Genomic DNA, 23,051 nt, shown 5'->3' on the forward strand with positions numbered 1-23,051 from the left:
GCAATTTCACACCGCGCTGCTCCATTCCTCCGCACGGTGTTTGCATCTAGCGCGTCACACGCTCGTGCTGATCTCAGAAGGAACGTCACTCTACGTCTTGTGAGGCTTTGGTCATACGGTCATTGAAACAGACCAACGTGGATATGGTAGGGAGGTCAGAAGAGTGCAGTAAACTGTATTTTGGTGGGGGAATTATTCTCAGGCCAGACCGGTTTATTGAATAAATTAAGTTGGGTTATGAAGTTAAGTCATACATTTTCTTGACAATATTATGTTCTATGCATCCCCACTAGTCTAAATACAGCATTCTGAATAATGTTGTGTTTGTAGAATACGAATTAAGCAGCAAGATCCACCTGTTTTTATCCATCTCAGGCGGCGGCCATTTTGTCACTGACTGAAAATTATGTCAGTCGTGATTTCTCCCAGTTTTTCATATAAATGTTATACTGAATGACTTTTATTATTTTATTTTTTCCCCCTGCAATGTATTTTAATGGTAAATAAATCTACACAGATTTTCACTATTCTCAGACCGGACCAGCCTCGTCTGTCCACTGTATACGTTACCACCGCAGACTTTGGCATTTCTAGTTTCCAGTCAGGAAAAATCGACATTAACAGACACACCTCGTTATCAACGATTGGTTGATGGTCTGCGAGAAATCTGTACTACCGTGAACTGGTCCTTGGCTGAAAAAAAAAGGTTGGGAACCAATGCTTTTAAGTTAACACAAGTGAGAAGTAGTACACTTTATTTTATAACTTGTGGCATTATCAAGCAGCAATCTTGTATGCATATGTTCAACTTGTTTTATTTAGTAGTTAACACACAGAACATCCATGTTCCAAATGATTTAATCCACCAGACTCTACTGCCTCTGATTTCTTCTTGGTCTCTTATGCGCTATCCTTTTGTGCATTTTTGGCATTACCATTGTAAAAGAAAAAGAAAAAAAGAGAGAGACTCCTGAACGCTAAATCTTATCTGTATGCTTCCAACAAGGTGGGAACAGTTCTGGGAAGTTATTTTTCTGTTTTAGCGTGTCTGTGCTCCGGGGCACAAAACAGGGTCTAAAAGGCATTTTTTGGGGTTAGAAGCGGCTGATTTAGGTCTGATCTCAACCTCATCAAACACCTTTTTGGGATGAACCAAAACTGCGATTGTGACCTCAGCTCTGACGCATGTTCTTCTGGATGAATGGACAAAAAAAAATCCCAGACACGCTCGAAATTCTCTGAAAATCTTCCCAGAATAACTTGAAACTGCTTTTAGTTGCCAAGGGGGGAATTATGAGTGTTGTGTTGCCTTGCTCAAAGGCGCAGCAACGGCCGGACTTGGTACCTCTCCGGCAATCAATTTCCACATGGGTTCATCCAAGTCCGTACAGGCCGATCTGGGTTGATCTACTGTGAGCAAATGGAATCCAAGTGCCGCTTGGCAAACCTCACAGAAGTCGACAGCAGTTTAGTTTGAGGGGGCTCGGGGGGCACCTGTGCTTCTTTTCCTCTTATTCCGAGTCCCGACTCCGTCTCGGGGGTGCTTTCAAAAATGTAAAGCAGAAACAGCTGCCGCGCGGAAGAACTTCCAATCTCAAACAATCACATGCTTTACATACTAACAAGTGCTTCAGCCACAGCCATACCTGAACTATTACCTCCGACTTAAATCTTTTATTTGCGTATAAATTCTACGATTTGAACACAAAGAACGGCGTCACAGTTAATGTAAACAAAACGCCTTCTCCAGAGGAATGGCTGTGACTTAAATGTGTTTGTGAGTGCAAATAGGCCATTTTGACTTTGGGTACACCCTGGACTGGTCGACGTCGTATCAACACAGGAAACCAAGGAAGAACGGCTAAAATAAGTAACACTTAAAAGACCTTAGCGTATCCCACCAGGCATCCTCCAATTGTTTACGAAACTGTAAACTGGGTGTTTCATTAAGGACGCTAAAAGAATCATGTTTTAATAATACACTCAGTGGGATTCAATGCAATATTACATCAGCCATGGCAGGGATTTGTCTACTGCGTTGCCTCTCCCGGTTTTCTGCATTCCAAGAATGATGTAAAATAACAGGGGTTGAAATTAAATTTAAAAACGCACTCATAACAAAATGTGCATCTGATGTGCAGTTATTATTGTCGTCCATCCTCACAATCTACTGTAGTATTTGTGACCTTTAGCGTGTACGGCTTTTAAAAAGGTGGGACCTGGCCTGGTGAGTGATGTGGGTGTCAGGAAATAACAGTGTAGAGTTGGCTGCTGTGTACATATAAAAATGATAACTACAATAAGACACTTCCCAAGAATAAGTATGCACTTTGCTCATCAATAAAATTGCTTAAAACAATTTAGGGAATACCCTTGTCTACAGTACTTAAATCCGCCTACTCTTTAAAACCACCCTTTTCTTGTGGGAACCTTTTCCCCTATCCTCTTCATCATCCTGACCATCACGAAGAGCTCAGTATGTGCTGTCAATCAGGCCACTTGCTCCAACGAGGTCCTTTTCCTCAGTCATAACAATGCCACCCTGGTGCCAGCTTCTGCTATGAGCCAACTGGCCCGGGTACCATGGGAACCAGGCTGTGTGCAGCCTGGAAGGCAGTCAGTCTCTCCTGGTGCTTCTCCCTAATACACCACATCTTTGCGGTAAGTGAAGAAGCATCAGGCGGGCATTACAGTGCACTATAATGATTCCTTCATCAGTGTAAAATTCGCCCCGAAATGGTGCTGTTGGAAACATAATAGTCAGTCTCTCCGCGTCAATTGGGAGCCAGCCTGACGCTCAGTGGAAATTCAACACTGTTTGTAATAGTTTTAAGGCCAATATGTGGGTTAGATTGTGGTTTATAATCACTGGGTGGCATTTAACATCCAAATACACTGTTATTTAAGGAGTGCAAAGGCAGTACTGTATTTGAAAGACTTTTTTTTGGTGGATTAGTGAGTGCATTTAGTGAACAACAGATTCATATGCTGTACATACTGAACGTGTACAATATCATAATTCATTATTATATGATTACTTCTACAACATTTCTAAAACATTCTAAAATCTCAGTTTATTCACCATACCTGCCCTAGAAAGTGATTTTTCACATACATTTATATCTTAGCACTTCGGCTGGCATACTTTGAAAATGTGTCATATGTTTAATAAGTAACAAGCCCTGTTTTATATCAGGTGTCATATTAGCATAATTAGTACTGCAGTACGGTAAATTGGGACCTGTAATTAGTATATCGTTTAATATTACAACACACATACACAAATAAACTATTTGGTAAAACACAAGTAAAACAAATAACGAGGACGTAAGATCAACTTGTAAAGCTAGTTTAGCATGCTAACGTTAGCTTCCTTCACTTTGACCTGCGTGTTGCGTTCATGGAGACGCCACCTGACCGAAAAGTTTCGCTCAGCTCGAGGGGTCTTTGTCAAGCTGTAAATGATGACACGTTTGTCAAAGACTGTTTTAAAAGCCCTGTGTTAAGTTTGAGAATTCGTTTTTTTGTTTTTTTTTGTTTTTAAAGAAAGAGGGGGAAAAAGTTGAGACGTTCAGCCCACAAGTCGCTGTCAGTCCCCGGTAGATGTGACGGCAGCTCCGCCGGGCATGCCCCAACATTTCCCCCCCCCCCCGGTACCGACTCGCTACTTTTACTTTTATGTCACAATTACAAACAATTAATGTCTTACCTGACAAATGTCACTGGAGCAGGTTCCTTCTTTAAGAAAAAAAGAAGGAAAAAGAAACGTCCCCAGTACTTGAGAGTAACTCCACACACAAAAACTCTTGCTCCCACTTGATCCAGCACCAAGGTAGACTGCCGACGGTGGACTCCTCCTCCTTCCCAGCATGAGGTCATCTATGCGGGAGGCTCATAGTCGAAGGGCCGGCGGGCTGCCCCGGCTCATCCTCCAGCCTCCTCCCCTTATTGCTGCTTGAACGACTCAAGACAGAAGTTGATGCTGCACTTTTATTAGGATTCATTCATTTAGGACGTTGTCTCGAGGTTACGAACGTCACGCGATGAATTTTTCATTTTATTTTTCATGGTTTTTTTTTTTTCATGATACAATGCTGTGACTATGATTTTACTACTGCCTTATCTCTGGCTTGGTATGAATAACGAACACATTTAGATTACGTCGTCACTGTCATAAAACTGCGTTGTAAACGGAGCACACTTGGTACGAACAAGTGATTCTAACTCATTCTGGCTGATTTAAACTGTACTGTACATTAATTCACAGCGACATCTTGTGGCGAAACTGTTTTGTGATACTTTTTTTTTTTAACTGAGTTTTATCATATATTTTCCATATCCAGTATATATTTCCAATATTTTCTTTAGTTATTTTTTCCCCCCAATATACATGTACGCAAGTATACAGTTCTGAAAAAGTCCCAAAAATAAAACTGGACCTTTTTAGTATTAAGTCCTACTTAATCCGTGTTTTTTGTACCTCAAAATAAATTTACATAATTCAGCATATATAATCAGTTAAATGAAAGTGTTGTACATAAAATTAAACATAGGGAATACAGTATAACTTGACATTCACAATACAAGAGCTGGGCCAAAATATATCCCTTTAAAAGGTGATCGTGATCAATAAATGTATAAACGCAACTAAAGTCAAACGTGTAATGGAGAACGGGAAGTTTTTTGTTATGTTTTGTGCAAGGCAATACTTCCACCTTGTGGTAATGTATAACTGTAGTGCAGTGAATACTCGTGTATTGAATTTTGCCTTCATTTGTTCAACATTGCTCATAAATGTATTCAGCTGCCACAATCTCTCCAAATGGCAAAAATATTTAATAATTACAATTACAGGACACAGAACAATTGGCATTGTCTGTGGTAAACTGGGCACTTGCGATTTATCGCCACCTAGTGCTCATTTAGAGTTATTGCAAAAACAATCTCAGAATCCAGTTTTTATTATTAAACACACAACATGCCAAGCAGAACAAAGATGTTGAAACGGAAAAAAAAAAAAAAAAAGATACATTTTGAACATCAAAACTCTCATGACACACAAAAGCATATTAAACAGCCACTAAACAAGAAAAGTGAGCACACGCAAGATCTTTTAGTATTTGAAAAGTCTCCCCTCCCCCCCATCAAAAGTGTAAACAGTTGAAGGAAGCAGCCTTCCCAACTACAGTACAAAATCCTTCAAAACTTCCTGGGCTGCTGGATGCAGAAGATCCGAGGCAAGTGGTGCTTCTCCACAGCGGGTCGCAGTCTGCTGTGCCTCACGCTCACGGGCGTCTCGGGAAAGTCATGGCTCAACTGACAAGATAGAAAAAAAATACAAAAATAAAAATGAAAAAAAAAGTAAGACTTCTCCTTGAACCATTTGGAAAGTTAGAATCCCCAGTAAAGCAAACATTTATAAATTTTTATAAATGTGCACAGAATAAATACATTTTAGCTACTCATATAATCAGTATTTACCTTGTCAAGAGTTCCTGCCAGAAGAAGACCCACTTGTTGCATCCTGTTGGCACTGGAGACAGGCCTGAGGCAAGAACAGAACAGAAAAACACTCACTCACCACAATTAGGACCACCAGCAGCCGAGAAATCCTCAAAGCTGCCATTCAAAAAGGTCAGAAAAGCTCAACAGAATTGGACAATGAAATGAAATGATACAGATAGCTGGCATCTTAACCCAAGTCATTTTTTTATTCTTGCGCAAGCATCCCTACCTGGGTTTGTCAGGCCTCTTGGGTTCCTTCTCCAGAGTCCCATGGTTGGTGATGACCTCTTCCAAGCCTTTCTTGGCCACTCGCTTGCCTCCAGCCCTCACTGGTGATAATACACATCAATTCAACACTTAGGCTTTTGAGTTGAGAGCAAAAAAAAATGTGGCAGCAAACTTCACAACAACCAGCAAGTGGAGAATTAAAAATAAAAATGCTTCCATCATTCTCAGTTAAAGTTTAAATAATACATACAGTATTTTCCATACTAGCTGGCCAGCTAAATTACTTACGGTTGGGTTGATAGATGTTAAGTTGTTCTTCTATTCTCAGTCTGTTCCTCTTAAAGTGACTACTATGCCACCAGGCAGTCTTGCAATTTTCTCTGTACATTTTACACTGGATTTATTTATAAAAAAATAAAAAATTAAAACTTTTCCAGTATATTTGGTCCTGCAAACCCCAAACAAGTTTGTATCCAGGTCAGTGTTAAAGACTTTTCTGCTACCCGGAAGTATCCTAGCATAGCACCTATTGTTTACAAACATTTATGAAAATAAACCTGTACTGCACTGTACTTTTGTTTATGATGACGTCACACTTTTTGCAGCAACTTGTTGCCAGGCAGACTTCACGAAAGTATAAGCCATCCCACCCACGCAAAAAAAAAAAAAAAAACATTCCTCCGAAAACACATGAATTCGGTCATCGCCATTGCTTTGCTTCAAATATAAATACAAACAAATTAGTCTTAGTGAACGGACACACAGCAAAAAAATGTTAACATTCACAGATGCAACAAATACGCGAACTTGAATTTCAGAAAGAGAGGGAAAAAAGTCGATCGGGTACACTGTAAACAAGGACCGATCTAAAAGACGTTCAAGTGCAATTAATTGAACAGCTCAAGTTGACTCCATCGAACTGCGTCGAAAGGTGACGAAAACTAACCAAATTCGGAGAAGTAAATTAAAAACAAAAAAGTATATTTTTACCAACCAGCAGGAGGGTGTCCAGCTTTAAGCAGACGACCGTCTTTTGGGCCACTTTTGCTGCCTTGTTGTACCATCTTTTAATTTTCTTTTTTGGTAGAAAACAAGAGGGGGATAAAATGCTCCTCCTCACGTTGCTCGGCTCACACTTTTTATAGGCCCAACTGGAACTAATGTCACGCCCAAAGCCACGCCTCTTCCTTTGCTGCTGCCCTTAAGCATGACGTCACATTGTTTGTTCAACAAGTAACACCTGCGCCCCTCAGAAATGTTTTTTTGAATCCCTCATTTTTTATGTGATGTATTTTTATCTTTATTGTGTTTAATTTTATTTATTTTTTAAATATTTTTCTTCGAAACATGTAAATCGGACTGATTTGTATTATTAATCTATGTTCAATAAACGTTCATAAAAATAAAAATAACTGCCCTTCTGAATAAATACATTAAAAAAAATACAAATAAAGTGACTTTCTGGTCAGACCCAAAGAAATAACAAATTACACCGGAGCAATCTCATATAACAAACAAAAAAAAGATAATCTTGCTCTTTTTTTGTATGACAGATGACTTTATGAAAAACATTGATAGACATATTGATCAATTAATAATTCTCTCATCTAAATGGACCATTATCTTTCCAAAGGTGGCTTTGTTTTTATTAAATATTTTATTAAATATTGTAAAGAAGTCAAACTACATTATTGATACATACTTAACATTCAAAATGTTATCCTTTAATTAATACATTATGCGCTATTCCTCTTTAATGTGAAACTATTTCAACTGATACTGTACATAAACTTTTCACATTAGTGTTGACCTAATCAATCCATTGTTTCATGTCAGATTTTTTGTCAGTGTTTCATATTTTGTTGCATTTATTTACGCATGTACAGTAATTTTGTTGAAAATAAAAAAAAACTTCTAAAATGAATGACATGCATGAATTTTACCCAATTGATTGTAAAATTATACAACTGTATCTACTGCAATTTTAAACTTTTTTTTTTCAATAAGCAAATGAAAATGGTTCAGCCAAAACGTATATATAGTACATGTGTAAAATGGAACAATATACCCAGTGTATTTTCACACTATAATATAGTTGAAGTAAAAAAATGGCAACAAGGTGTAAAAAACAAAACTGTCCTTTTATTTTCATATCATGTCTGTATTATGTACGTATGCCACTTTTGTCTCCACGTACTTTCTTCATATTTATATATATATATGTATATATATATATATATATATCTAGAGCTTTAATATGGCACAAGTTCATGATTTGTGTCGCAGTGCAGATGAGTGTAAACCAGGCCACGTGTACTGTATTTACAAGAAAACACAACATCATTACAACAGTAAGTACGGCTAACACGTTCATCCTTTTGTACAATTTCCCCCGCCCACCCTCCATGTTGGCTTCGGCACATACGCAAACAATCTCCATCTTGACTTATCCCGCTGATTCCTCGCATCACATGACTCACGCCCTCGCTGCGCTATGACAAGTTGTTAAAAAAAAAAAATCTAATCTAACATCTAAAACAAAGCAGGACTATCATTCATGTCCAGTTTTGTCCCCCACATGATTTTTTTTTGTCTCTAAAAAACGGGGTACACGCATACGATAATCGGACGATTTGTGGTAATTTTCCACCCCTCCTGATTAGGCCCAATTGTTGGATCAAAACACCCGCTGATTTCTTTCTCGTCATATGTGTTGGTCTCTCACATTTGAGAAATCATTATGCGTGTACCCCCCTGAACTACTTGAACTAATTCCCTTCTATTGGCACACATTCCATGATTCCCTCTGTTGTCGCTCCCCTACGTTCAATGGGTATAAAAAGTCTACACACCCCTGTTCCATTGCCAGGTTTCTGTGATGTAATAAAATCACACCGATAATTCATATTTAAGTTTTCCCAACAATAGTATGACCTGCACGACTGGATTAAAAAATAAATGTCGCAATTTAAACTGCCTTAGATTAACCTTGAATAACGTTCAGCTGTTTTCATATTCATTTATTTATTTTTTTACATTTTTGGATGATTTTCTATTTTTATTTATTTAACATAGTAACATTTTTGTTTTAACTCATTTGCTCCCAAAAACGTATACAAACGTTCTATTTTAAATATTGCCATAGTCCCCAAAACATATCTATATGTTTTTTTATGTTTTTCTTTTTTAATGCTAGAGCATACAGAAAGGTTTGATGCAGCCTCTGACCTGATGAGGTCGCTTAAAGCAATGGTAGTTATTACAAAAAACGGCCAGCATGTGGCAGCAGAGTATAAGAGATCAGCCAGGGCCATGTTGCAACAAGCTCTTTTTCCCAGTGTTTTCAACAGATTTGTGAATAATGATGAAACTTAGCTATGTTCTAATGCTAATTGCTGCAAAACGGAAATAGATAGAAATATACTTTTTTTTCCCCCAATGAAAGAAGAGACTCTAATCTTTCTTTTGGAAGGTTCCATGTTTTGATGGCAATAGAACACAATATCCTGTGGGCCTTACAAAATCGGTCAAAATCCAGTAAAACAGCCGGGAGGGAAGGGGGTTGCTTCGGTAAAAATGTCTGCGAGTGAATTATTATTAATTTTTTTTAACATTACATGTCATGTCCACAGCCATCCTGTTACAACCACATTATATCACTAGTTTATTTTTTACTTTCCAAAACATGTAATTTTTAGTTTCTCTTGCTAGCTTTTTTTTTTAATACCACAAAAAAAACATGTAGCATACGAACAGGGGTGTGTAGACTTTTTAGATCCACTGTATATACACACACACACACATTCACACGTAGTCTTTTTTTTTTTTTTTTTTTTTAAAGCCAAGTTCATGGTCGATGGTTGAGTTTCAGACCCACGAGTCGGGGGATCCGGGGTACTGCTCGGCCCGGTAGGAGGGCCTCCGCGTGCTAGCGTAAATGTCCACGTAGTTGTTGGCGGATTTAAGCGTGTGATGCTGGCCGCCGTAGTCCAGGGCGGGCGCGTACGCCATGATCTCGTCTATGTAGGCGTCGTCGTAGCCGTGCGGATGCTGCACGTACATCCTGTACGGGTCGTAGGGCCTCCTGCTCGGGTCGTCGGCGTAGTATAAAGGCTGAGAGGAAAAAAAACACACAGGCAATGTTACAGATGGATGTTACTGCTACGTGCCTGCTACAAAAATGCAATTAGTCAATGTTCACAAAGTCAGTGTGAGGCTGACCCACACCGACGGTTCGACAATCACCACCTCGAGGGACACATGGATTTGGTTTCACACACTTTTATGATGTATGCCTAACAGGCCTCGAGAGAGATGCTACTAATGTAAAAGTCGATAACCTCACATTTCAATTCACTTGGATGATTGATGAATTTATTGTATCTTTCGCTGACTTTGAAAACGATAAATGAAATCAAAGAGAATGTCACTGAGAAGGCAAACCTCCAATGTGGAACAATCCTCATTTGGATCAGCACACATTTCTTTACCTTCATATACTTCATAAAATATATATATATTTTGTCTTATATAAAATTGTAATTTTAGGAGAAGAAATATAATATAATATATATATGTATATATATATATATATATATATATATATCAATATTACAGGTAGGAGAAAAAAATCAAACTAGTAAACATTTTTTAAAGTATTACAACCTACTGTATATTAGGAGGAAGATATTTAACTACATGCAGTAAGATAATGGAAAAAAAAGTTGTAGTATTAGGAGATTTTGTTGTTGTTGCAGTAGTATTAGGGCAAAAAAAGAAAATATTACAATGGAAATGTTGTAAATTTAGGAAGAAAGAATTTCACTATTAGACATTTTTTTAATGCAGGAAAAAAATTGTAGTAAAAGATTTAATTATTACATACACAGTTATATATATTACAGGTAAAACATTGTAATACAAAGGGAAAATTGAAAATATTACCAACAAGTCATATTAATATGTAGAAGGGGATAAATATTACAAGTAAAATGTCCTAAAATACAAAAATGGATATATTAAATGAAAAAAGTTATAATTTGGAGATTTTTTTTTAATATAGCAAGAAAAAAGTTGTAATATTGGAAGACATAATATAAAGAAGAATAAAATAATTAGTTGAAGAAAGATGTCAAAATGTTCAGACAAAAAAATAAATCTAATATTCAAAGATAGAAGCAAAAATGTTCCCGAGGCAAGAATATGACAGTTGGCCATTGTCGAGAAAATAACATATCACGTGTATTGATCTCACCTGTGTTCTTCTGGGCTCCTCCCGCGTGGGCGACGAGTAGTAATACGGAGAAGGCTTTACAGACCCTGCAATCAAAGTACAAAACTTTTCAACAATTTCATAAATGCGGAAACAGAATGCCCGTCTGTCCCAACGGAGGGGAAATCATAGCGCCGGGCTGCTGCTTTGCACTTGTTTACACAGCCCACGGGAATCGGGATTTACGCTGGCACGCCGTCCAGCCACTGGAATCCACAGACTCCCATTTCCACGACTGCTCTCTCTCTCTCTCTCTCTCTTTTTTCTTGTTGTTGTTTACTTTGCCCTCCCACTCTCCTGTCAGCTAGTGTGGGTTGGCAAGAGCTCTTGTCTGGCGTACCCACTCAGCCCCCCCCAATAATAACACCATTGTGCGGTCCGGTACAGACTAGCGGGTCCACTTTAGTGCTGCGCGGCTCTCAAGTGCTGCATGCTCAAATGTCAGCGAGTCAGATGTGAAGCAAGCGCAAAGGAGCTAAAGGGGAATAAATCCACAAAAGCAACCATTTTAGAACAAGTACTAGGAAAAAAAAAATTCAATTCAAACAAAAGCAGTGCTTTGCTGCCATCTTGTGGACATGACGTGAGGAGCTTCATTTTCACAAAAGTAAGGGTTATGTGGCAGTGAAGGAGCGTCATCTAGATAAAGTAGTGCTTTGCCGCCATCTTGTCAATTCTCGGTGCCAAGGAACTATGTTGAAGTAGCTTCCATTGAGACAAAAAAAAATAGTACTTTGTGGATTCTTGTAGCCAAAAAACTATGTTGAAGTGAGTTGAGGATCTTCATTTAGATATTTGTCATCATATAGTGCTTTTGCCGCCATCTTGTGGAATCTTTTTTTTAAATAAATTACTTTCACTTTCGCCATAGGATGGCCAACTCATGTCAAACCCATCAAAAAAACGCTCCAAAAAATCAAACACTATCACAGTACCTGTATACTGATTTTTGTAAATACTGTTGTCCACTTGGTAGTTATAAAACTGCATAGTTGACTGCGCTCTCTGATAATCTCTCAGCGTGTGATCGCGAATGGCAGGAGACGACATGGCACTGGCAGCTACAAGAGGAAGAAGAGACATGCGTGAGGGAGGGGTGGGGGGGTCAACGTTCCACTCTTGGGGCCTGCGCCAAAAGCAACTCAAGTCTACCAGGGTGGCTGAGGGGGGACATCTGAATACTGTTGGTGGGGAGGGCGGGCTGCGACTTGAACCTGTCCCGCTCAAGTGTGGATACCGGCGTGAGGAAATGGTTTTGGGTCCAGCCGTCCTGTAATGGAGGACATTTTATGTCAAGTACATGCTTGGACGGATGTTGTTGGGTTTTTTTACATTCCATTTCATATTATTAGTGTATTTTTGGGGATTAAAGATTTAATAAAAATCCTTCATCTATTTGGTTTATCACATTAAATCAGGGGTCTGCAAAATGCGGCTCTTTAGTTCCTCTCTTGTGTATCCCTCTCTAATAAAATGTAGAAATTATTATTGTTTTACACTTATTTACATAAAATCTTTTTTTATTAATGAATGATTTTGATAAAAAAAAAAAAAGATTAATTAATTACTAAAAATGTCAAAGTCAAAATTTGTAAGTTGTCAGAAAATGAGAGATGAAAGGTAGATAAAAAAAATAATAATTTAATTACCTAAAAATGTCTAAAAGGTGACCTTAAAATGTTCAGAAAAGAAGAAAAAAGCAGAAAATTACCATAAAATTGCCACAAATGTCAGAGAATTTAATAAAAAGGCAGAAAAGAAAATGCTGAAAAAGTAATCATAAAATGTCCAAAAACAAAAGAAGAATTCCCCTAAAGTACCATAAAATATCCACAAAATTGCCCCCCCCCAAAAAAGTCAGAAAATTATTTTAAAAACGACAGGAAAAAACATTTTAAAAAAAATTAACATAAAATGTCCACAAAAATGTCTGAAAATTGATGTAAGAAAAGTCTGAAAAAGTAAAAAAAAAAAAAAAAGCCACAAAATGTCCAAAAAAAGAATAAGAGAGGCAGAAAATTACCATAATTTGTCAATAAAAATGGCAAAAATTTGCAGAAACTGTAAAAATGTTATAAAAAATGAAGTCTGAAAAAATGACCCCCCAAAAAAGGAAGCTAAAAGGTAGAAGACTTTTTTTTTGTTATGGTGCAGCTCTAATTAGCTCTTGGTCCCTCGCTACACACTAACACACTGTTTCCTTCATCACGATCTTCAAATGTTTAGCAGCTCCAGGCGAACTTTTTTGTTATTTATTTGGCCTAAATTGGCTCTTTTGACAGGAAAGGTTGCTGACCCCTGCATTAAGTGAACTACACCGAAGTAACATGAATGAATCAGGTTCTTACTTTCTTATAGATGGCGCGTAAATCTCTGTACTGCCACAGCGTGTTCAGCACCTGAGCGGACGCCTTGACCACTTTCAGAGAAAACCTGTCAAAATTGGAAGTCCCACACTGTTGTCATCAAATCCGGTCCAATACAATCCGGCGTTGGCATTGGCCCGGCGTACCTGTCCCCTCTGCCCTTGGTGATGTTGACCAGCTTCTCGATGCCGCCCGTGTCCGCCAGGGCTTTGGCGTTCTCCATGTTCCTGCTGGTGACCTCGTGCAGGGTGCAGCAGATGGCCGCCACCGTCTCGTCCGACAGCAAGGTGGTGTTTCCTCCGGGGAGGCGGTTGACCAGGTCCCTCATGGCGTATTTCCCTGAGAGGGAGGAGGGAGATATGGAGCTAATACGTTGTGACAGGGCCTTATGCTCGGGATGGTGTGCGGGTGCGAGGATGTTCGCTTATGTCACATCGTATATGTCGTAGTGAATTCAGCAAAGTTGATCATGCACTGTTATAGTGACATGTAATGTATGTAAAAGGTCGATTTGGACATGCAGGTTTTTGTGTTTTACTTAATTTGGTATTGATACATGTGTCACTTGGTTGTTTTGTTTTGTATTCCTATTTTGAAATTTTTTAAAATACTGGTGGAAAAATTGATGATTTTGGCGTTTGGTGTCATGACAAGGATTTAAAAAAAAAAAGTATCCCCCAGGTTAACGTTTACAGCTCAAAGTGTGGAATGCAGGCTCCCTCTAGTGGTACATGAACAGTCATTGAATTAAATAGTCAAATAATTTTTGTATCCGGTGGTATATACATACAGTGCCTTTGCATGTACAGTTTAGATGTATTTGACGTTAAAGTAAAATACATTTGCATTTAATATTTGACACATTCATGTAGGAACCATTTGTATTTATCTTTTAGTAGGGCTAGGCAATGATGGGGAAAATAATTACAAGTATTTTGATAGATTTTGAAATAGCCTTTGTATAAACAACATTGTTTATTTTAAAAACTTGGCATTTATGTAACTACTAAAAGTCAACTTTAAATATAACCTAAAAGAACAGCCAGAATTTTTTTTTTGTAACAAATAAAATAATAATACATTAAATTAGAACAAATTAAAAAATTAAATAAATACCTGCTGTGTGCGCCTTGGCCTCTTAGGGGCAGTGTGCTGCCATGCATTCATGGAGATACACACTTACAGTAAGATAGGAAGAGTAGAAGAAGAAAGTCGCAATTGAACTTCATTAATATCACTCGTTTTCACAGATTTATGCCTGGTTGACAATATTATTTGTTATTTTACCTATCTGTATTTGTTACTACAGCGTTTGAGAGTAAATACTCACTATTTGAAGGTAAATCCCTCCCGTAGCGATGAATGCTAATTTTTGCAAGCTTATCAATGGGGTTTTACATCGACTGCTAGCAATAAACTAGCAATGTTTTAAAAACAAAGTATGCTGTTAAATATACAATGTGTGTAACTCTCCCCCCCAATTATAGTGTTTCTATGATTGAGAGAAGCCAAAATCAAAATTTAATTTTGATTAATTGCCCAGTATCAAATGTCCATGTGTGTCTGGTATCGTGAACCCCGTACCTATGAGTTCTTTATTCCGGACATCAAGTGCCATGTTTCTCAGCGCGGTGGCAACCGAACACACCACCCGGTCGTTGTCCATTCGAAGCAGTTCCACGAGGATGGGCAAGCCTTTCTCCTTACGTACTGCGGCGCGGATGTACGCTGCAAACTGTTCAGAACACACAAGAAGAGCGGCGAGAAGAATTCAAGATTTGGTGACGTTCTGAACATGGAACAAAACGTGTATTCTGGTAAGTGTCCAGCGTATCAACGGCAACAATCTACCTTCCAGTTGCCCGCCGACAGATTCTGAAGTGACCCGGCGGCGCCCTCTAGAGTGGAAGGATTGGAGCTTTCGGCGAGTAGTGTCAAATACGGCTTCACCACCGCGGGGTGCCAGAGCATCTCAGCACCCGTGGGTGGCTTGGAGAAGCCTGGGATGGGTCCCACGCCGTCCCACTGAGGACACAAATGCAGCAGTTAGGCTTTGTTCTCTTTGCTTCTGTTTGCTTCTGTTCTTCCTTTTTTGGGACATTTAATGGCTATTTTTGGACTTTTTATATAATTTTTCTGACTTTTTTGGGCAATTTTGTGGATATTTTATGGTAATTTGGGGGGTTTATTCTTTTGTTTTTAGGCATTTGATTGTAACTTTTTGAACATTTTCTGTCTGCCTTTATTATTCAGTTCTCTGACATTTTTTGGCAATTTCTTGGATATTTTATAGTAGTTTTCTGCTTTACCTCTTCCTTTTTGGACATTTTAACTCATTCACTGCCATTGACGGCTATAGATGTCAAAAATTCATTTGAACAATTTCTATTTTTTTGCATCTGTTCTAAATGTACAATAACAAAAATTCCAGGTTTCTTGTTAAAAAAAAAGTGGGGGAAAAATGTTAAAACTAATAAAAAATAGTTCAAAATTAATTTTTTTTACGTCTATAGCCGTCAATGGCAGTGAATGAGTTTGACCTTTTAGACCTTTTTAGGTTACTTTTAAAACTTTTTCATCTACCTTTCATCTATTTTCTTCTTTTTCTTATTGAAATCATATGTATATGTATGTGAATATGTAAACAATATGTAAATAATATGTAAATATATGTAAAACAATATGAATTACTACATATATTTTTTTTTAGAAATCAACAGGGGGGGACCCACAGGAGAGGGACTAAAGAGCCACATGTGGCTCCAGAGCCGCAAGTTGGAGACCCCAGGACTAGTCTATCTATATTCAAGATAATCATTAACAGTAATATTCTCGTCTTCCGTCCTGCCCTACTCACAGTGTCTTCCTGCGAGTTCTTTTTCTTCTTCTTCTTCTTCTTCCTCCCCCAGCAGCTGGAGCTGATGTCTTTGCTGGGCGACTCGTTGCCCAGAATGGCGTCCGTCTCCTGCACGCCTATCAGGCGCGACGGGGGCAGCTCCAGCTCCAGACGGTAGGACAGGTTCCGTAGCGTGCAAATGCAGTTCTCCACTATCTGATGTGGACGGCGCACAGGAGACAAGACAGGCGGCTGAGCAAATTCATTCCGCACACGTAGACGTTAACGAAAGAATAGTAGCAAAAAACATTTTGGGAAATTAGGAGCTGTTTAGCTAACAGTATGGTCAGGCAATTAAAAGAATCGGGTTATCGGTTTCCCTCTCAGGGGGCCTCTTAACGTGCGCAACATGTAGCGTGTCTTGTGTGTACCTTGCTGTCAAAGTCTGAAGTGTTGACACAGGCTTTGATGACGTAGAGCAGCGAGTCAACCAAACCCTCACAGGTGCGCATCTGTTTTCGGGCCTCCTCGCCAGCTGAGCTCAAGTTCCTGTTTAAAGAACGCACACACACACACACACACACACGCATACAAGTCATGAGTATGTGCAAACACACCAAATGACAGACGAGTGTGTGTGTCTGCTCCACTTGTGCAGTCATTCCTGCACACCATCTATTATGGATGAAACGTGTGTGTGTGTGTGTGGTCTGACTGACTGAAATCATCCCATCTTGTTTGAGTGCACACACACAGACGACAATAGCTGAACAGGAGGAGAGTGAGAAGGCATTACGTCATCTTTCAGCATCACAATCCACGAAATGGTGACAACGCTACTAGCACAAAACATGGATTGCATATAGAATTGCATTGGTGCCTTGTGATGCAAGTTAATTTGCTCCGTGACCATGCTTGCAACTCAAAACATTCAGATTGCAATTCTTCCTCCACTGAATTGAAAGTGCCACATTATTTATTATTATTAACATGTTCTTGTTTTGTACCAAAAAACAAATGATCGTCCTAATCGTGATTTCAATTATTACCAAATGAATTGTGATGACTACACAACATTTTCATAATATACAATTCTATGTACAGAAGCAAAACTGTTTTGCCACATTTTTTGCTTTGATTCAATGCACGTTGTGCTTCCTCTGGTGTTCACGCATTGGCCACCTGGGGGCAGTATAATACAGACACATGAATATGAGTACTGTGCATGCAGCCAGTAAAAACTGATGTTAGTTGTTCTTGTCTGTGAATATTGTTATATATTCTGCCTAAAAAATGCTGCTAAATACAAATCAAATATAAGACTATTTAAACATCCACCTTGTAATATATAATGTTCAAATATCCATTGCCGAAAGGTTTATAACACGGTGACAGAGATCATATTTTTTCCCCATTATGTGTTAGCATTAAGCTAGCAGACCTTATAGCAAAGTTCTGTGGTTGCTTTGAACACAAAATGTAATTAATTCATTTGTTGTATGTTTACCTTCAACTTGGAGTGGCAATAAACAGCTTGAAGCCTCTTTTTGCTGAAAGAGTTGTTCACTATCGGGTGACGAGTTCACTAACACTATCATGCCTGCTAATGCTATGCTATGCTATGCTAGGCTTTTATCGTCTATCCGCAAAATGTGTGGAACATTTTTTTTTGCCAACTCTGTCTCTAAACAGTTTTCATATCTAGTCATCTCAACATGTAAAGACGAAAACTAATAGGTGACACGACACCACATGGGGGTGCTAGAGTGCCGAGCGTGTGCATCAGGTGGTTACCTCAAGCAACCTGTCGTGTTCCTCAGCACCAGCGACGAGTGAAATTTGAGCTTGTGGTCCTCCTCGAAGGTGGAGCTACTCCATCCCGAGTGGGGGATGATAACAATGTTGGTCAGGGTGGTCAAGGCGTCGCGGATGATTGTCATCTTGACGGCGTCGCACGACGACAGGTTCCACAGCACCCCTGCCGAGACACGGACAAGTACGGGTTGGGCGCAGGACGGGGTTGAGACGCACGCACGCAAACCTTTAGGATATGTCAGTTGTCGTTTAGTGAAAGTAAACGACAATCTTTAGTGAGCTAGTTCTGAAAATGCGATTTCCTTCCACTTTTATGTATAGCGAATTTACATAATAGCCACACCTCACACTGTATATAAATAGTAGGCTTTTCCTTCAAAGACAAACAAAGCAGTCAAATTGTGATCGATTCAATGACCTGGACCAATAAGAATATCAACTAGCGCCCCCCCCCCACTGAGCTTGTCCACTCATGATCATTATCAGCTTGGCTTGTTGAAGATCCAGAGCCACTTTCAAGTCATTTGCAAACTAGCAATTCACCATTTACAAATGTACTTTTTTTTTTTTCTCCCCACAAAACCTTTACACTGTGTTATTTGCTGAGCAACTCACATATTCTCTATTTTTGTGCTCAGGTCGAAGCTCTAAATATAAAAGTAGCACCTTGCCGCCAGCTAGAGGCAATTGTCTACGTCTATAGGCAATTCAAAACCATTTAAATTTGAAAACAAACCTAAGCTTCCAACAGCGTGTCATGCATGGCACTATGGTCCGAGCTGCACGCTAATGCTACCGCTAATGCTACCGCTAATGCTACCGCTAATGCTACCGCTAATGCTACCGCTAATGCTAGCTCAACTATGTGAGAAGAGCGAACATGCAGAGTACGATTAACATCCTTCAAACTGCGGACTCTGCGTGCTCATTTGCATCAGCAGTATTTTCAGCTACCAGGTTGTCAACTAAAATGGAAGACGCATAATGCATAATATGTCTTCTTTTAAAAACGAACATGAAGTTATAGAGCGGGGGTGCGGAACCTATGGCTTGTGGGCCATTTGTGGTCATTTACTGCATTTTCATCAATTTAGCATGGCCCCGAGAGGGTGTTGTAAAAACAGAAATGGCCCCTGGTAGGAAAACGTTCCCCCGTCCGTGCCTTATATTAGACATTCACATCCATCTTCCACATCACAGCAGAATACCTTCAGGGAGAAAAAATGGAAAAAGGGGAACAAAGGGCATTGCTCCAGCATATGAAATGAAACATAAATAATGAAATTCTTTCAAAAATGGTGGCCTCATTCCACTCAATTCAACTATCCTTTTGGGGGTGGGGCACTGTTGGTCATGCGCGATCCTTGGCAGCCTTTGATGCTGCATCTGTCAGGGATTAGCCAGTATGTAGCATGTTCCCCTAATTAGATGCCTCTTGCTGCCAGCCTTAGACTTTGGTGGGGCACCAGTAACATTAGAGAAGGGGTGCAAATAAACAGTGAACAACGCTTGCATAACAATGTGACAACAATGTGACAAAGCTTGAGTATATAATCATGTGAAAGTCTGATTGAAATCCTTTCAATTGCTACGTCAATGTAGGTGCCCCCTGCTTTAAGGCATATGTTTAAACAATATTTTTTCATGGGTGATGTAAATTAAATTACCGTACAGTAAAATCTACTGTATGCTAATTTTATGTTTAGCATTACATGTATGTTAACATTGAGCAACATTGCTTAGTTTTTAAAACATTGCTAGCCTACCTAGCGCTAATACTAAAAACAAAGGGAGGATTTTTTTTTTTTTTTTTTAATAATCGGCCGCTGTATGTATTTTTTTCTGCCAAAAATCAGCCCTAGTTCATTGTATACTGTTAATTACAGTGTTTATATCCACTCAGTTCATATAACCATCTCCTCTTTAATTGAGCTGATGAAGATGATAATAGTCTACAATATGGCCCCAGAGCCCATTTCCACAAACAAATACACACGCATACACACATTGCCGGAAGCTAAGCGCCTGCCAAGAAATGCCTCTTGCAAGCCAACGTGCTTTAAATCCATTAAAAGCCTTAAGTTAAGTACATGCAGAGGATTTCATCATCTCATTTTGACTTTAAAAAAAAACATCAAACACAGCTCAACTAATACTACATTCTCAGAAGTTCACATTGAGGATGTGCCTGGCCTCAGAGCTTGCATGCTGTATAATAATAACAAAAAAAAGTGACTTTGTTCAAGAAGTGAGATACAACAACACAAATAAAACAGTGACTGTCTCCTTCAGGTAATCGGTTGAGACCGCCCTACAGGTGACCTGGCAGGGAGTGACCAACGGGTCGGATGTTCTTGGTAAAGCGTGCAAGCAGGAATTCAAAAGCACGAACAGAAGCACTCAAACCTTAAAGACTTGCACCTTCGTCCTCTGGATTGCCAAACATTTTGATTCAGCAACTCTATTACTCGACCGTTCTTGGTTGGAATGGACTAAAGCGCCACTACAATGCCTCACATTCACCCATTTGCACACGTATTCACACACCAGTGATCGGCTGCTGAATTAGAATTCCATCCACTGTATATTTAAATACAAAACATGCTTCGTTTTCAAAACATCGCTAGCCTAGCGCTAATGCTAAAAGCGAAGGGAGCGTCCCGTTCAAATGCTAACAGGAAGTTAGCATCGACTTCGGCAGTGTTTTTCCTTCAAATAACAAATATCCACACACAGATGCTGTGGGAACACATACTCACAGGTGAGTTAACATTGCGCAAAGGCACAGATTCTTCACAATGTGTAAAAAACGAGTTATTTTAATATAATTCAATCGCAACTTTCTTCTGTACTCACTTTAAGTGTGTATGCCATGGATCCGCGGCACCACACTGCCACCAAGAGGCCAAATCGCACAGGAACAGTCAGTTCAGGAACAGTCAGTTGCTATTGTTTTAGTTTATTCTATTCTTATTTCACGTTCTTATTGTTTTATTGTGTCATTGTCATTTCAAGTTATATTTAAAGTTGATATTTCAAGGATTCAAAGACTTCCTTGTCTCAAAATTCAAGGATGCAAACATCCAAGGATATATATTTTTTTGTCTTAATACTCATTTCCACATGACATGGCATAAAATACAATCCCCGAGGTCCCAGGGTAGCCAAATAAATTACAAGACTTGTGAAAGTAACACAAGATAAAAGTAGTAAGTAAGAATGGTTTTATTATTGACACATAAAGCTATACAACAATAGTGTGTCTTCAGCAACAGCCATGAACCAAAACAACTGGCTGCGTCTTTTTCCTATTGTTTCGCCTGCTCCAGTAAAACAAGCAAGACGCCGACGGTCTATTAGGTGGTAATTTGTTGACGTGCTTCCGTTTACTAACACCTGTCTCGCAAATGATTTGGGATTTGGCTTTTTTTTATGAAGACAAAAGAAGCCCCCACCCCACCCTCCTCTCTAAAAGAGCCTTGCCTTGAGCATTCTGGGAGCGACGCCATAACTTTTATCTTGAGACACAGACATGTTTATGTAAAGTCTGGCGTTAGCAAGTGAGCTTTTGGCAGGTTGGAGATTATGCACGGTTTAAAGAGAGTGCAAATGTCAGCATTCAAGACAATTCCATTGTTTTCGTCTGCAGCGCAGGTGACATAAATCTGCTGAAATTTCTCTAAAACACTGAACATATTCAAAATGATACTCCCCAAACAATCTTTCAACTTTTGAATCCAGCGACCCGTCTGAGGTATGTATGGATTAATTCGTCTATCTCTTAAGTTTTAGTACAACTTTTTGTTTTGTTTGCCTGAAGGGAGAACGCAAAACAAACAAACAACGGAATTATTGTGGGTGTGATTGGGGACTTTTGGGTTTTAAGACTTTCTGTGAGCATCTACCTTTGTTTTCTCTTGGTCTTGTCTGATTTTGTCATCCTCTGATTCGAACCAAAAAGGAACTATCCATCCAACAAAACATAAAAACTGCATGCGAGACTGACAGGGTACCTGCGGTGGGATCAATGTAATCTTCCACCGTTTTGTCAGTGTGTCAAGGTATCGGTTTCAAGGCTATTGATGACAAACGACAAGAGCTGCAATATTTGACTCTGTGATCTCAACAGTCTGTTTGAGGACAGAAACAATAACCGTAACAGCTGCCGAGTGCAGGCAGGTAAAGAGGCGACCATTCTGTGTCCGGATAACATGACCCCTGACCTGGAGCATGGGGTGGTCTGTTTTTTAGTTTAATGCTAATGGAGCATAGTTAGCACCTAGACTTCTAAGGGGAGACGTGGAAGAGTGGTGTGGAACTCGTTTTGGGCATGTTTGACCCTTGAAAGTAATAAATAAATGCTACAGTTATCTAAAACATGATATGCAAGAGTTCCCTGCTATACGGCATTGTTGTTGTTTTTTATGTAAATATTTATTTTTAACTGGTGATCCTTTGTATTGAATTTTCACAGTATATTCACCTAAATTACTGCTGGGTTAAAAATAACCCAATTTTGGTTAAAAAAAAAAATCAGAGCGACAAGCTACTTGGATCAATTTGACAAAAGTTTCTAGGTTGTAACCCAACGTTAGGTCAAACTGACCCGAGTAGCGGTTCGATTTTTGACCAGAATTGGGTTATTTTGGCCAACAACCTTGACCGACAACTTTGGGTTACAAACCAGAAAGCTGGGTCAAATTGACCCAATGAGTGGATCAGTGCAATTTTTGACCAAAATTGGGATGTTTTGACCAACAACTTTGAACCGAGAACTTTGGGTTACAAACCTAAAAGCTGGGTCAAACTGACCCAATGAGTGGATCGGTGCAATTTTTGACCAAAATTGGGTTATTTTTGACGCAGCAGCTTTAAGAGTGTAAGTATCTAAAAGGCATTCTGGCGCTTATTTAAATGTATATTCAGTAATGTTATTTTATGCAGAAAGCTAAGCAAAGAGGTGTTTAGTTTCTCATGTCAACCCCCCGCCAACAAAATATACTACAATCCTGTGTTAGTCCTTTTTTTT

General features: G+C 39.1%; 3 protein-coding genes across 9 annotated transcripts in view; all 3 read right to left on the reverse strand.

The window, feature by feature from the left end:
* tanc1b (tetratricopeptide repeat, ankyrin repeat and coiled-coil containing 1b) overlaps positions 1–3,928 on the reverse strand; it is an 89,237-nt gene extending 85,309 nt beyond the window's left edge. For both annotated transcript variants that reach the window (XM_086090797.1, XM_086090796.1), the window contains exon 1: positions 3,710–3,928. The gene's annotated coding sequence lies outside the window, so the exon portion shown is untranslated. The remainder of the gene's footprint in view (positions 1–3,709) is intronic.
* Positions 3,929–4,943: 1,015 nt separating this feature from the next.
* dap1b (death associated protein like 1b) lies at positions 4,944–6,885 on the reverse strand. The gene is made up of 4 exons (XM_086091546.1): positions 6,728–6,885; positions 5,735–5,834; positions 5,482–5,545; positions 4,944–5,316 (listed from the first exon to the last, which is right to left on the reverse strand). Exons 1-4 carry the CDS (start codon positions 6,795–6,797, stop codon positions 5,200–5,202), a joined length of 351 nt encoding a protein of 116 aa, XP_085947672.1. The 5' UTR covers positions 6,798–6,885; the 3' UTR covers positions 4,944–5,199.
* A 970-nt stretch (positions 6,886–7,855) lies between these two features.
* LOC147164872 (plakophilin-4-like) overlaps positions 7,856–23,051 on the reverse strand; it is a 70,115-nt gene continuing 54,919 nt past the window's right edge. For all 6 annotated transcript variants that reach the window (XM_086090880.1, XM_086090881.1, XM_086090884.1 and 3 more), the window contains 11 exons: positions 18,002–18,185; positions 16,639–16,756; positions 16,229–16,423; positions 15,223–15,396; positions 14,956–15,106; positions 13,518–13,710; positions 13,354–13,438; positions 12,158–12,275; positions 11,941–12,066; positions 10,988–11,052; positions 7,856–9,846 (listed from right to left, as the gene is read on the reverse strand). In XM_086090880.1, the coding sequence (XP_085947006.1) occupies positions 9,601–9,846; positions 10,988–11,052; positions 11,941–12,066; positions 12,158–12,275; positions 13,354–13,438; positions 13,518–13,710; positions 14,956–15,106; positions 15,223–15,396; positions 16,229–16,423; positions 16,639–16,756; positions 18,002–18,185 (1,655 nt within the window). In that variant the 3' untranslated portion in view covers positions 7,856–9,600. The remainder of the gene's footprint in view (positions 9,847–10,987; positions 11,053–11,940; positions 12,067–12,157; positions 12,276–13,353; positions 13,439–13,517; positions 13,711–14,955; positions 15,107–15,222; positions 15,397–16,228; positions 16,424–16,638; positions 16,757–18,001; positions 18,186–23,051) is intronic.

The sequence above is a fragment of the Leptonotus elevatus genome, chromosome 12 (genome assembly GCF_054856555.1).
Source record: "Leptonotus elevatus isolate MCC_2025b chromosome 12, RoL_Lele_1.0, whole genome shotgun sequence".
In the NCBI taxonomy this organism is placed as follows: Eukaryota; Metazoa; Chordata; class Actinopteri; order Syngnathiformes; family Syngnathidae; genus Leptonotus; species Leptonotus elevatus.

Coding starts and splice junctions, on each gene's coding strand:
- dap1b (XM_086091546.1), bottom strand. CDS start 6,797: ATGGTACAACAAGGCAGCAAAAGTGGCCCAAAAGACGGTCGTCTGCTT. Junction 5,835..6,727: donor AGCTGGACACCCTCCTGCTG/GTTGGTAAAAAT, acceptor TATTATCACCAG/TGAGGGCTGGAGGCAAGCGA. Junction 5,546..5,734: donor AAGAGGCCTGACAAACCCAG/GTAGGGATGCTT, acceptor TTCTTGCCTCAG/GCCTGTCTCCAGTGCCAACA.